This window comes from Bos taurus, chromosome 1, assembly GCF_002263795.3.
Source record: "Bos taurus isolate L1 Dominette 01449 registration number 42190680 breed Hereford chromosome 1, ARS-UCD2.0, whole genome shotgun sequence".
Classification (NCBI taxonomy): domain Eukaryota; kingdom Metazoa; phylum Chordata; class Mammalia; order Artiodactyla; family Bovidae; genus Bos; species Bos taurus.
Genome location: NC_037328.1, coordinates 69,232,815 through 69,247,029, shown reverse-complemented (window position 1 = coordinate 69,247,029; position 14,215 = coordinate 69,232,815). Strand labels below are relative to the sequence as shown.

At 48.3% G+C, this 14,215-nt stretch overlaps 1 protein-coding gene across 2 annotated transcripts in view; it reads left to right on the top strand.

The window, feature by feature from the left end:
* ITGB5 (integrin subunit beta 5) overlaps positions 1–14,215 on the top strand; it is a 115,600-nt gene that overhangs the window by 65,460 nt on the left and 35,925 nt on the right. For both annotated transcript variants that reach the window (NM_174679.2, XM_024993427.2), the window contains 3 exon segments: positions 1,123–1,218; positions 3,181–3,270; positions 9,919–10,053. In NM_174679.2, the coding sequence (NP_777104.1) occupies positions 1,123–1,218; positions 3,181–3,270; positions 9,919–10,053 (321 nt within the window).

The following is a 14,215-nucleotide window of genomic DNA, read 5'->3' as shown; positions in this document are numbered from 1 at the left end:
CCAGATGCGCTTTCCAGAGTGCATTTGGTAGAGTGGGTGACTATAGAGAAATTCTTTCTAAATCTTGCTGGACTAACCCATTTTCTCCAGTTTTAAGAGGTGGTCAAAAATAATGGAGTCCAGAGAAAGAACTCCTAACTATACTACCTGATAACTGTAGAACCTCACTGGAGTGGTTCTGGAGGAGTCCTGGACCCATTCAGTTCAGTTCAGTTCAGTCTCTCAGTCATGTCCAACTCTTTGCGACCCCATGAATCGCAGCACGCCAGGCCTCCCTGTCCATCACCAACTCCCGGAGTTCACTCAAACTCACTTCCATCGAGTCAGTGATGCCATCCAGCCATCTCATCCTCTGTCGTCCCCTTCTCCTCCTGCCCTCAATCCCTCCCAGCATCAGAGTCTTTTCCAATGAGTCAACTCTTCGCATGAGGTGGCCAAAGTACTGGAGTTTCAGCTTTAGCATCATTCCTTCCAAACTCATTATCGGCCCTTAAAATCCTTCAGGACTTTGTTAAGCTGCCTTGCAGCATCCTTCAGGGAGCATTCTCCATCCCTCCCTCCCTCCTCTGTACCCCTTCCCACACCACAGCCCAACTTGTCCAAATGTCAGCAGCCTTTTCTGCCCATTCTGAGCCGTGAGAGGACTGAGCAGAACCTGTGCAGGACATTGGCAGGCCCAGCACTGGGCATGGGAAAAGGAAAATAGGGCAAGGAGATCAGGAAGAAAGTCTTAGGGGAGAGAGGACAGATAAGCAGGTGCTGATGGCAGGATGTGGTCACTGCTGTCCTGCTGGCTTCCCCACTCTGCCGCATTCCTGCGGAAGGGATGGAAACATGGACCAAGTGTGGGAGACCTCCACTCATCACTTCTGCATTCTGGGTTGAGAGGGGCAGGAGGAGTGAGTCTGGTTTGGTGGGTTCCAGAGGGTCCTTTCCTGGAGAATCTTCCCTACATAGTTTCTCAGTAAGGAGCTGCCCAGGGGGCTTAGCTGTTAAGGGGCTGCTAGGGGAAGATGCTTATTATCTGCACAGGTGCTGAGTTACTGAGTGCATGCTAGAGCCAGGTGCTAGTGTCTCTACTTGCAAGAAATGTTACAGCCTTGACTTTTGCCTTGGCCCTAGGACTATCCATCCCTTGCCTTGCTTGGAGAGAAATTGGCAGAGAACAACATCAACCTCATCTTTGCAGTGACGAAAAACCACTATATGCTCTATAAGGTACACCTGAAAGGGAGCAAGGGAGGCTGGTGGACTGAACCTGGGGGCCCTGCTGACTCTGAGATGATTGGGAGAATGGAATGTGGGGCCATGTGAAGTGTGGGGCGGCTGCATGAGGAGTGTTAACAGCCCTGCTCTGTGTGGGCAGATATCCAAAGGAGCGTGGAGTATAGTCCTGTCTTGATCTAGTAGAAAATGATGGTATTGAGGAAGCTCTTAAGTATTCATATAGCAGAGCATACCAAGCGAGTTAAACATATGGTTTCTAATTTGATAATGAGGGAAACAGTATCAATTCCTGTTTTTCAGATGATGAAATGGAAACACCCAGGGAATAGGGAAGGAAGATATAAAAGGAAGATGTGCAGAGAGAAAACTAGGCGTACATGTAGACAGGCTGCATGCAGAGTCTGTGTGCCTTCCCGCAGAGTGTGGGAGACCAGTGGGTTAGTCTGGGGCAGGAATTTCCAAAGAAAACAGTAAGTGTCTTGAGTGCACAGAGCAGTCTGTATGAGTCTGTTACAAGACTTTCCCCAGTCATCCCACGGGCCACCGCTCTACTCTCCCCTCATGAATGTGCTTCTCCCCCACAATCATGGGCAAATCGCCTTTCACTAGAACTCTCCTGCGAGCTGCTCCCGGAGTGTTCGTGTCAGTTGGTGTGAAGCCCAGCTCACCTCTGATATCCTTTGAAATGAGAGGTCATGAGAAGTTCATCCCCACCTCCAGAACGGTCAACCCCAGTCCCCTCTCTCTGCTGCTCTTAAATATCCGCAAGAGAACCTTTGTCTGAAGGTGTGTTTCTACTGTACCTGCCTGAGATGATCATTGATAAAACGCCACTTATATCTTCTTAAGTTCTTACCTTCTTTTAGTCTGAATCAATTTTAGATGAAAACAAGAGAAAGAGATTTTTTTTTGTCTTTGTTTAGTGAAGATAGCAGGATAGGACATGGCCATTTACAGGGATCAGTTTTGGAGAGGCGGTTGCACGGGCTGTACTCCAGATGCTTCAGGAAGGAAGAGACCCACCTTGGCTTAAGCCAGCCTTGCTCAGAACCAAGTACACCTCACTCAGGGAGGAAGCATGTCCAGTCCAAGGCAGGCTGAGGGTGGTGGCTATTTCTAGATGTTTCTGTCACTTTAGTAAGTGACATACACAGGCCTTGGTACCAGTGAAAGAAGAAAGGCAGCCACGTCAAGGCAGCCTGCTTTGCCAAGGACTTCACCCAGAGATACCAGACCTCCTTGGAAGGCACCATTCCCATTCAGTTCCCTGCTAAGGAAAGAGACTGTCTTGGAGACCACTGGCAGAGTTTCCTCTTTCACTCTTCCTGGACAGGTTGAGGGCATCTTTGAACGGAAACTGGGAATACCTACGTAGTCTAGAAGAGAGGACAAGAACATTGAGAATATATTGATTCTGGTGGTGGTGGTGGTTTAATCACTAAGTCGCATCCAACTCTTGCAAACCCATGGACTGTAGCCTGCCAGGCTCTTCTGGCAGGCGAGAATCCTGCCAGAGATCAAACCTGCATCTCTTGCATTGCAGGAGGATTCTTTACCATTGAGCCACCAGGGCTCCCTATGTTGACACTAGAGGATGGAATTTCAGAAGAAGAATTTCAGAATTTCAGAAGATGGAATTTCAGAAGAATTTCATGTTTTCCAGTACATGCCAGAGAGGAGGGGTCTCCAGGAAGAAGCCTGATGTTGTACTTTAGAAACACATCTTGTCAGACCCTTCTCACTCAGACCTTGCAGAACCGAGATTCCACAGCCTACTGCAACAGCTCCATTCCCTTGTGCTTGGTGTGGCATCTCTGAGTTCTGGTGCCAGGGAGTGGCAGAAGCAGTGCGGAGGGCCCTGACCATTCTAGCTCAGTAGGGCAGTGTTCACTGTTGGACAGGATGGAAAGGCAGAGTGGGCTCATTTATTTTCTTTTGTTTTTTTCTCGCAAGAATTTTACAGCCCTGATACCTGGAACAACAGTGGAGATTTTACATGGAGACTCCAAAAATATTCTTCAACTGATTATCAATGCATACAACGTAAGTCACCGATTTCTTCTCCCACCTTCACCCCCACCCTCTCCCCTTGGGGCTCCAGGAGCTGGTGCAGACTCGGGTTGGAAGGGCGCCATTGTGCTGGGGTGCTTGGTTCCGTGTGTTGCCTCCTGCCTCTTGAGTTTAGCACCTTCCTCCTCCGTTTGGATTCGGGGTAGAGAAGGCATCCTGCCTGTGCATCGGTCCCCCCTCACCCCTGCCACACCTTGACTCACATTGTAAGCGGATCCCAGTGAAGCAGCAAATGGCTCAGTCAGTCTCTGGCTGGTGGCCCTGGGATGTGCTTGGGTTCTGACTTTGTGGTAACCCCGGTCCCCGTTAGGGCACCACGCTTGGGTGGTGGGTACTGCTCTTCATCCATCCAGGTGCCTGGGCCATCATGCCACTGTGTTCCCTGTGGCAAGAAGTGAGAAGCACGCTCACTGCTCGCCTCCCAGCAGGACTGAAATTCCCCAGGCTCCTGGAGCTCCACATTGAGCCATAGACTAAAATGGATCAGAAGAATCCAACAAGAGTCCACAATAGTTCTTTTGCCTACTTGCGTAGGCTCTAATTGTATTCAAGTCCTTTTCAAGGGAGCCTGCGGGGCTGTTAAATACTGTGTTGTTTTAGCTCCATTAGCCTGACTCTGCTGTAGTAATAAGTATGGTGCTTAAGGACATGATTTAGGGGGTCACTGCTGCATCCCAAGCCAGTCATCTGCGATTCCCAAATCTCTCTCCATCCCACCCCCTCCCCTCCATTCCTAACACCCAAAAAGTGCTCGACACAGACCTCCTCTCCTCGGGGAAATGACGAGCCCCGATTCTTGTGCTGGCACGTATGTGCCCCTCCCTGTGAAGCCTCCAGTGCCCACCCAGCCCCTCATGAGGCCTGGTGGTTCCCGAGCTGGAATTCAGAGTGCATCTGCCTATTAAAAACAAAGTTCTACATAGAGTAAGTGTAGTTTAGCTGGCTCTATTATGTAGACTAGACCCATGGGCTAACCTAGGAATACAGTCAACTGCACTGGCATCACACGGTATTAGAAAAACCGTCTTACTTTCCCATGAATGATTTACACATGCACATTTGGACCTCTGTCTTTCCAGCTGAATTTGTTTCCTACTGTGGTAGCCTTATTTGGGGTCACAGAATGCTGCTGTGCTAGACCAGGGGCTGTAGGTAATACCCTTGTTACCGAGGTCCTGGAGCATAGGGTGCCAGCCCTCTCCTGGTCCTGAAGGCGGTGAGTGGGTGGCAGTAAGGAGTTGGGGCAGGTTTTCCCGCCTGCCCGTACCTGTCCCCTGATTCTGTGCAGCTAAGGGTCCTCTTTCTCTCATACATACTCTGATCCTCATTCTTGAAACTTCCTGTTGAGAGAAACTGGATTTCCTTCTCCTTCCTAACTCACTCCTCTCACACTAACATCCTCTTTTCTGATCTCTGACCTTTAATCTTCATCATGTCCAGCACAGAGCCCAGTGAGACCAGGTCTCCAGGTTAGCTACGCTTTGTGGTTTTCAGATTCCTGCAGTGTGTGGAGGCGTAATGTAGTGAGGGAGTCTGAGCAGGGTGTGTGTGAGGGAGGGCCCAGGCCTGCCCCACATCACCTCTGTCCTAAGGGCCCCCCTCACCGTGATACCCAGGGTCTCAAGCTCTGAATATGAACAGGAGGGTCAGAACGAGAGCCAGAGGCCTGCCCTGGACTGATTGCCCCATCCTGCTGGAGTCCTAAGGCTTGAAGACCCCTGGGTTAGCAGGGGGACTGTTGCTGACCGGCTCTCAACCGTGGAATGACCACTGCTTACCTCTTGCCAGGCCAGAGCCTTTGGGGAAGAAATGGCTGAAAGGTGACTATGTCCTGAACTCCGGCATGGGGTGCAGGTTTCTCCTGGGCTTCTGGGGAGGAGCCGTCTCCCAGCACCTCCATCCTCAGTCAGCTCCTGAGTTCTGACATCCTGGGTAGCTGGCAGCCAGCTGCTCTCCCTCTGAGGCACGGTGCAATGACCTGAGCAGGACTCACGACAGATGAATTCGCTTTCTTAATGGAAACCCAGGGGCCTGGGTTAGGCAGAGTTCTGGAGGGGAGCAGGGAGCCCTCTCTGTGGCTGAGGATTCTGGAACAGGCAGAGTAGAGAGAAGATCTATTCCAGGCAGGGGCTACATTTGGAACCCGGAGTGAGCCCCCAAGGACCTCTATGGGTCCAGTACTATAGCTGCTCCCTGAGTTAGATTGGTGTGTCTGAAAGGAAACATGTCAGGAAACCAGACTCTGTGACTCCAGAGTGAGTGTGTGAAACCCGCCCTTTAAAATGGGCATTTCTGGAATACGATCCAAAGTAGCTATTCAAATTCAGTGGAAAAAGAAAACAGCTTTCTTGAGAAGTAATTAACAAACTATAATTTATAATGCACTGTACAGATTTAAAGTGCATGCTTTGATAAGTTTTTGACAGTTGTACACACCTGTAAAATCATCACCCCAGTGAACGTGTCAGTCACCCTGAAAAGTTGGGACCCTTGGTCGCTCCCTACTTCTGCTCTTTCCTTCAGTGGAAATTTTAAAGAAATACATTAACTATAGAAATGTGAAACAGCAAGGTGTTCAGAGCCAAGTCTAGCTGGTGGGAGCTGTGTTGGGGGGCACGTTGGTGTTCCGTGTTCATTAGCACCTGATTCGTTGGCTGCGGTCCTCTCTGGTAAGGACTGGCCTCGGCCGCCCACACGTCTCCTGGATTTGAGCCTGCACGGGTCCCTGTGTATGTGTGTACTTTGGCCTGTGGTGGGGGCTCTGGTTATCCTTTCACCTGCTCCTCTGCCCGGTCAGGGTCAGGGCATGGCTCTAACTGGACTGTTTGCGTTTCTCGGCGTCACCTTCCCGCCTCCGCACTTTGTGGTGGATTTCCTATGAGTCACACAGGCATGACTAAGTGTGGTGTGGACGCCTGCCTCCCCCAGTGCTGGCACACCATCTGTGGGGACATCCTGAAGGGACTGCAGCGGAACACACGTATCGGACGAGGTGGTGTGACTCGAGGCTGGGGAGGGAGTGCAGCAGGAAGGGTGTGTCTAACGTATCGTCTCGCAGAATCGAGTCTGTTTTTCTCAGCTTTCATGGTGGGACGTCTGCACCTCTGGGCTCTGATTGCTACATTTTTTCTCGCTATGCCAGATTCTTCATTGTAAGGGATCCCCGGTGTGGAGCTTTGCGCTATGGTTCTGGGTTCCCTTCCAGAGCTCGGAGGTAGGGCACTCGGTGCACGAATGTGCGTACACATGACACCAAGCATTGTGTCACATAGACAAAGGGAGGGTCGAACTCGGGGAGAAATTCTGGGGGTCCCTTTTCAGGATGAGCAAGAACAGGGTGTGCTGGACGCCACTAGAGCTGCACGTGGAGGGTGACGTCAGAGGCCTCCTCACCCAGCACATGGTTTTCTTTTCTCTGTTGCCATACGGTCTGCTCTTCCCGCTCCACAGCTGGCCTGCCTTAAAATGATAGCAGATGTCACCTAGCCTGGGTATTTAACAGCCTTTAAACTTCTTGACGTTGTCTACTCGTTCTAGGCTGTGAGGAATAAGGAATCATATTCAGAAACAAATTTGGGAGGAGTTCATTGAATTTCAGGAGTGACAAATAATGTTTTCATACATCACAACTGCATTGGCTGTGGCTTTGATTTTCTGCTGTATCCTGTACCCCAGCCACTTCTTCCTTCCTTCATTCATTCAACAAACAGAGACAGCTTAACGTGTGGCAGGCGTCATGCTACCTCCTGGGGATAAAACTGAACAGAACACAGTGCTACCCTCCAGAAACTCATAATCTTTGAGGGGAGACTGACTCAACCAGGATACGCCCTAAGCATCCACCTCCCTGAGGTCAGAGCCAGTTTCCAGTTAAGAAGTGTATAACTGCAGAGAGCACTGCAGGGGGACCCAGAAGGCCCGGTTCTGATCCTGCCTGCCCCTGCCAGCTAAGTGGGCTCAGTTCCCACTTCATAAAATGGGAAGTTTGAACTGAATAATCTCCACAGTTCCTACCCTTGCTAACATCTTAAAGCGTTTCTCATTCCAGAGACTGCATGGGGATCGAGAATAATACACACTGTGGATCTGAACACAAAGCTTAGGGGTCTTGTGGCCAGAGTAGGACATAAGATTCCGTGTCCATCTGCTACAGTTACCCATGCATCGACTAGGAGTTCAGTCCTCAGAGTCCCCTTCCTCCGCCAGATTCCCCGTTAATTCTTCCAGGCAGTAGCTTCAGGAGATCTTGATGGCAAGTACTGATGCTTCTTCCCAATGTCTTGTTTGTGAGCCATGGGGCCTTCGCATTTCATGGGACTGAGCCTAAGGAATTTAAATAGCTCCAGTCTACCTAGCCCTTTAATGATAAACTGCTTTGCCTCATCCTCACTTACTCACAATTAAAATATACAATTTTAATTTACCTCATCTTCCAAAAATTTTCTTCCGCTAAGCCTGAGCTGCCTAGCACAGCTGTTGTTAAAAATATCCATCTTTCCCTCCATCCATCCATTCAATAAAAGTTTATATTCAGTCCTAGAGAGAAATATGCTATGGTCCTTGGAATTCACAGCTCAGTGGGGAGAACAGATTTGTAAAAAAAACTGACCACATTTAGCAGGGCTTCCCTGGTGGCTCAGCAATAAAGAATCCACGTGCAATGCAGCAGATGCAGGTTCGATCCCTGGGTTGGGGAAGATTCCCTGGAGAAGGAAATGGCAAGCCACTCCAGCATTCTTGCCTGGGAAATCCCATGGACAGAGGAGGCTGACAGGCTACAGCCCATGGGGTTGCAGAGAGCAGGACATGGCTGAGCAACTGAACAGCAACAGATTGCGTTCAGCAAAGCTGTGCGTGCTGAGTGGCACTCTCGCAGTCCTCCGCCAGTGGAGGCTGGCACTACCAAGAGAAGAGGAAGTGGATTTAAGAGAGAATATTTTTAGAGTTGTAGAAGCACTTAGACAATTTGTGGCAAAGGGAGAGACTATTTTTTGCAGAGAGTGTTTTCAATAAGCTGTTAATGTGTTGGGAAAACTGCATATTTAACTAATGCAGGTTTAACACTTCATGCTCAGCAGGAAAAAAAAAAAAAAAGATAAGCAGCCCTAGGAGAGCAGGAAGCACTTCTGCCTTCCTCTGCCCAAAGCCTTGTTGCTGGAGTGCACCCAAGGAGGGAGATAGAGGCTGAAGGTCCGTCAGCTGATCTGGGGAGGGAGATCCATGTGTCTCTTGGAATGTGTGTGCAACCTGCTATTCTGAGTGTATTTAGTGTATAAAAAATCCTTATTATAAGATGTACCTTAATTACAAGTTAGTTCATTTGGCCTCTGTCTCCAAAGTATATCCTCCTTAGAGATTTTCAGTGGCGATTTTTAAAACTTGGAGACGTACAGACAATTGTGTAGACTTTTCACAAACTAAATACACCCCGAGTATTGAGCCACCCAGGCCAAAATGGAATATTACTATTATTGACTCCAGAACTCCTATGTCCTCTTCTATTACTATCCCCCAGGGGATAGTATAAATAAGCAGAATCATAGATTGTATGCTGTGCACATCTGGTTTCTTTTGGACTATGTGATATTTATGAGATTCATCTGTGTGGCAACAGGCAGTCATGTTTCATTCATTCTTGTACTGTATGGTATTCTACATGAGCACACCATAATTTGGAACAAAAATTCTGTTCTATCGATAAGCATTTGGCTAGTTCCAGTTTCTAGCTGTTACAGACAGTGTTGCTGTGAGCATTGTTGTATGTGTCTGCTGGTCAGTACACATCTCTGTTGGATATGATCCTGATGTGAATTTCTTGTCTAAGGTTGACCTAAGCATTAGTAGGTACCAACTGATGTTTTTCTTGAGGGTTGTACCAGTGCACACTCCCACCAGCAGGGTTTGAGAGCCCCAGTTGCCCCAACTCCGTTCCAACATTTGGTGTTTTTAGTCTTTTATCTTTTCTATTCTGATGGATAATTTTAACTCGATTTTGGTTTCATCTATTGTCTTGAGGACATATCCACACATAAGATGTTATGTTCTCTCAGAAAGTAGTTGAGAGCTCATGAATGTGGACCTCATCTGATGGGGGATGGATGGGATGGTGAGCAGTGGAGGGTGGGTTCCAGGAGAAAGTGCCTGCTGAGCTGATGGGAAGGGATGATAAGGAGCTGGTCAGGGGAGGAGAGAGAGGAGCAGTTGAGCAAAGGACCGTAACCCCAGGCATGTGCAAGGCCCATAGTCTAGGGAGCACCTGGCAAGATATGAAGAGCTCCATGTCTAAAGCTGAGGGTGGGGATGAGAGATGGCTCTGCAGAGATGAGCAGGGACAGTTCATCACCCTTGGAATCAGATGAGGTTATCGTGCGGCAGGTGGACCACTAGCCACTTCTCTGAGCTCCCAGAGGGAGACCTCAGGCCCAGCCTAGTACGATGGTGTGTGGGTGTGGAGAGGAGGAAAGGGATGAGGGAGGAGCAGCGAACCTAGCTCACTGGCTCTCACCTTGGCTTGAGACCCCAGAGTCAGAGGAAGCCATGTGGGCATCAGAGGACCAGTGTGGAGAGCATCTCAGCTGTAGCCTTGACTGAGTGGTTCCGGCTTCTTCTCTCTCTGTTCAGAGCATCCGGTCTAAAGTGGAGCTGTCTGTCTGGGATCAGCCTGAGGATCTTAATCTCTTCTTCACTGCTACCTGCCAGGACGGTGTATCCTACCCTGGTCAGAGGAAGTGCGAGGGCCTGAAGATCGGGGACACGGTAAGTTCTCACCTCCTCATATGCTTAGACTTGTTAACATTGGTCATTGTGCTTTGGCTTCTGATAACTTTTGTGACTTACTAGAGGCCTTTGGGAGTTTGTATTCTGTCTTCCAGCTCAGCCTTCTCTGTGCTGTGCCTTCAGGATGCAGGTGGACTTCTTAAAAACTCCAGTCGGTACACAGCCCTCAGTATATTGGCTTCCTCAAGTTGACATGGTACCTTTGGTGCCTTTAACTTATTATTATTACCTTTGTTTGACAAGGATTAAATTGGGTTGGGGGAGTGTAAGTGGAAACCTAAAAGCCCCTGCCTTCATTCCTCGTCTCCTGGAGCTTGCTCTGTGCCTTGGGTAGTCTGATCTTCACTTTCCCCTTCTATAAAATATGAAGAAAACCTTTCACCTCTTCTGATCTGATCAGATGGAATGGATAACTCTGTCACAATGGAGGGAGCATGGATTGCCTTGTCTGAATTTAAGTGGATATAATCAAACGGTGGGGAAGAAATATCGCATATGAAGATACATTCCAAGCTAAGGACTTGACGGGGGGAGGAAGATGTACAAGTGATGAGAACAGAGATGAAACACTGGCTCAGAGGCAGGCAGAGCGGTGATGGAGAGCCAGCCACACTTCTAGAGACTTCTGCCACCAGAAGCACCAGACAGACTGTGAGATGCATTCTTTGCTTTACTGTCACTGTCGATGCTCAGAAAATGGGAAGGCAGTGAGGGTAAGTTCTCCTCTGTAATGAAAGAATCTGATTGGAGCCGGAAAAATTAGAGGGATCTTAAAGATCCATGACTGTATCTTCTGGGCTTTCATAAGCACTAATGATGGCCAAGGTGGAGATTAGCAGACATATCCTGGACTCCAGGGAACTGGCTCAGAAAGACATGGGTGGGGTCACACAGTTGCTTACACTGCAGTCTGGTCTTTTGGAGTTTCCTCATGTTCTGTAATTGATTCTGTCCCTCCTTCACCTTCCCAACTGCTCTTCACCCACTTTATGACCCACAAGCATACATCTCACCCATTCTAAATCTTATAGGGGTGCCTTACCCCAGCAAAGGGACAGTTCAGAATGTGGTATGAAAGTTCAGAAAGTGAAGGACTCTAATAACCAGATAACAAATCTTTTTCTAACTCAGGTTTTTTTTCCAAGTGTCTTTTTGATCTTAAAAAAAGGAGAGGGGGAGATTGAGCTAATCAAGTTGTCAGATAGTAAATTATTAAAATTTAAAAATGCTTATTTATGGCTTTTAGCTCAGAAGATATTCATAGAATAAGGTGATGTTGCTGTAACAGACTCCTATTCCCATCTTCCTATTGACATGAATAAATTTTGGAGAGAGTGGTTTAGTCTATACAAATAAAATATAGGAGTAGAATTGATGCTAATCCCTGTCTTATTTAGTAATAAGTCAAATTTTTAATATACATGGACTATTTGGGTAGAGAAAGCCCCATCTCATTAAAGTTGTACACCCAATAAAATTTTAATACTTGTCATATTTTGTAATATATTTATGTTGTTTTGATCAGTTGCAGTGATTAGTCAAATCCATATGGTGTTTTTAAAAACATAAAAGCCTTACAGTCACCGAGTTTAAAGAGGCAATTATGAAATGTAGGAGGAGTCAGAACTAACCAGAAAAAATACATGTAAGTGGGTTCTGTAGATCTGTGGTGCAAGGGGTGTTTAGTGCAGCGTGTCAGGAAAGCCAACGAAGGATGCATGAGACACACCCAAGGAACCCTTTGCTTGGAGAAATAGGTGCCGTGAAACTGAGGAGGCGAGGATGTACAGCACACACCAGGTGCCTGGGTGTCAAGATGTCTCTTGACGGTTTCTAATGACTTCCTAATGCAAAGGTAACATAGGTTGGCAATAGCGTAGCTGGGCAGACGCATAGCTGAGTGAGTCTGCTTGCTAGGAGTGATGATGACACCAGCTGGAGGAAGGCTTGACTGAGGTTCCTACTGTCTCCTGTCTGTGTTTACTACTGGTTTGAGGTTAACTCGTGGGAGAACTGCTTATCAAAGGTGGGAAGGTCACAGAGCTGGAGAAAATAGATTACTTACAAAGCAGGAAAACCAAGATTTAAGAACATTTTTCAAAATGAAGTGGAGTTGAAATCATCAGGATTAGTATCTTGCATTTAGTTCAGAATATTAATAAAATAGAGGGAACTTGGTTTGATAGTAGCTTTTAAGTAAAGGATCTGGTAGATTCTAATTCTCAAAGGCTCCACGTGAATAACTAGTGTTGCTTTAAAAAAAATACAATGCCAACTGAGGCTGCCTTAATGGAACCCCGAGATAACGGTTTCACTTTTCTCTGTGCAGGTCAGACCGCATCTGGAGTTCTTTGTTCAGGGAAAGTTCTTTGACAATGTCAAAGCAATGTCACGATGAGGTATCTGGAAACCAGGAAGGTCAAAAGAGCTAGTTTGTTGATAATAAAGTTGAAATAGCGGATGCAAGAAACTGAAGCTAGTTTATGCTGCCATATCAAGAAAGGGAAATTTATTGTAAGAATATTGGGTTCCTGATGGTCCATGCAGGAAGGGGGCCATGCAGTTAGTCTTGGAAAGGACTGAGAAGTGACTGGACAGAGTTAGCTCCATGTTCCTCACTGGGTTCCCTGTAAGGAAGGTAGTTATTCACGTTGACAGATGAGAAAAGCTGAAGCACAGACTTCAGTCAGTTCCTCAGGTAAGCAGCCAGTAAGTAGCAGGGCAGAAGTTCAAGGCTCAGACCTTCTGGCTCTGGCACCAGTACCAGTGCTCCTCCCTACCCCCACCACCTTCCCTTGGCACTCGCTGCCCATCACTGTGTTCCATCACACCTGTCGCACCTGTCCAGAGGGCTCGCCTCAGTATGATCTCAAGGGCCAGCCTCTAGCAAGGGAGTACCTCCCCATGTGCTCTGCACACCCGCTGTGGCTCAGTGCTGCCAGGCACCCTGAGATGTGAGATCACCCACAGACGGGCAGTGGACTTGCAACACTCTCCTAACTGAGTCCCCTCACTGCTCATAGCATCCTGACCGTGGGAATAGTGACGCGAGCTACCGTTTCCTGGGAATTTATAATGCACTCCATGCTGTGCTAGGGCTTTGCTGCCGGGTCTCTGCTGCTTGCAGCACCTGGGTCAGGTGCACGTTACGTCTCCATTTTATGTGAGAAAGACTGAGACTCCGGGGTGGGGTTGTGGGGCGGCGCTGAGGGACTTGCTGGAAGTCTGACTGCTGGTGAGCACGCACTCTAGGAGACAGCTGCAGCCACTGATGCCATAGTCCAGGTTTTTCCCTTAAACCTTGTGCACTTTGGAAAGTTTCAGAGAAGCGAAAGGTGTTATCAGCACCACTTTCATGTGGTCACTCTAGTGTACAGATCTTGTTTTTGCTAGGATATGTCAGCAAGATAAGAACATTGTCCAGAAGACAGGACAGGATTCTAAGCGGCATTTTTCTCACAAACGTGAACAATGTCAGATGTATTTGGATGGTTTCAGGAGCATTTGAAGCAGAAGAAGGAAGGGTGCTTCTCCCACACTCTCCATAGCATATCTATCACAGCAGGTGAGCTGGAGCCTCCCTTGAGCTCTGAGGGGCCTTGACCCTGTTGAGACAGCGGCCCAAAGGCAGGCCTCCCATACTGGCTCCCTGTTTCCTCTCTCTGTCCAAGAGGCTACAGCCATGTGGCCCCTGGCTCTGCTGCCAGGGCTGTTAAGTTTTGTTTTCTGTGGAAGGAGACAGGCTGGCACAGAGCAGCAGCCACTCACCCATCATAACCGGACCAAGTGGTGCTGGCCAGGCCACCAGAGGTGAGCTCCTTGAGGGCCCTGGAGGCAGCAGAGGACAGAACCCAGGGCAAAATGGAAAGGTGGGGTCCTTGTTCAGAAATAACTTCAGATAGCAGAGTATTACACCTAAGCATGGGTTGTTCTGAGTGTGGGGTCCACCATGCTGGTGTGGCATGGAAACTGGGGGCCTCCCCTCAGCCCCCTTTTTGCTGATGGAGCCCCAAGGAAGAAAGGCCCCTCATCACAGGGGCCGCTATTTCAGCTGAGGCTTAGAGTTTTCCAGACATAGAAGAAGGTTTAGAGAATTGAAAGAGACACGTGTACCCCAATGTTCATCGCAGCACTGTTTATA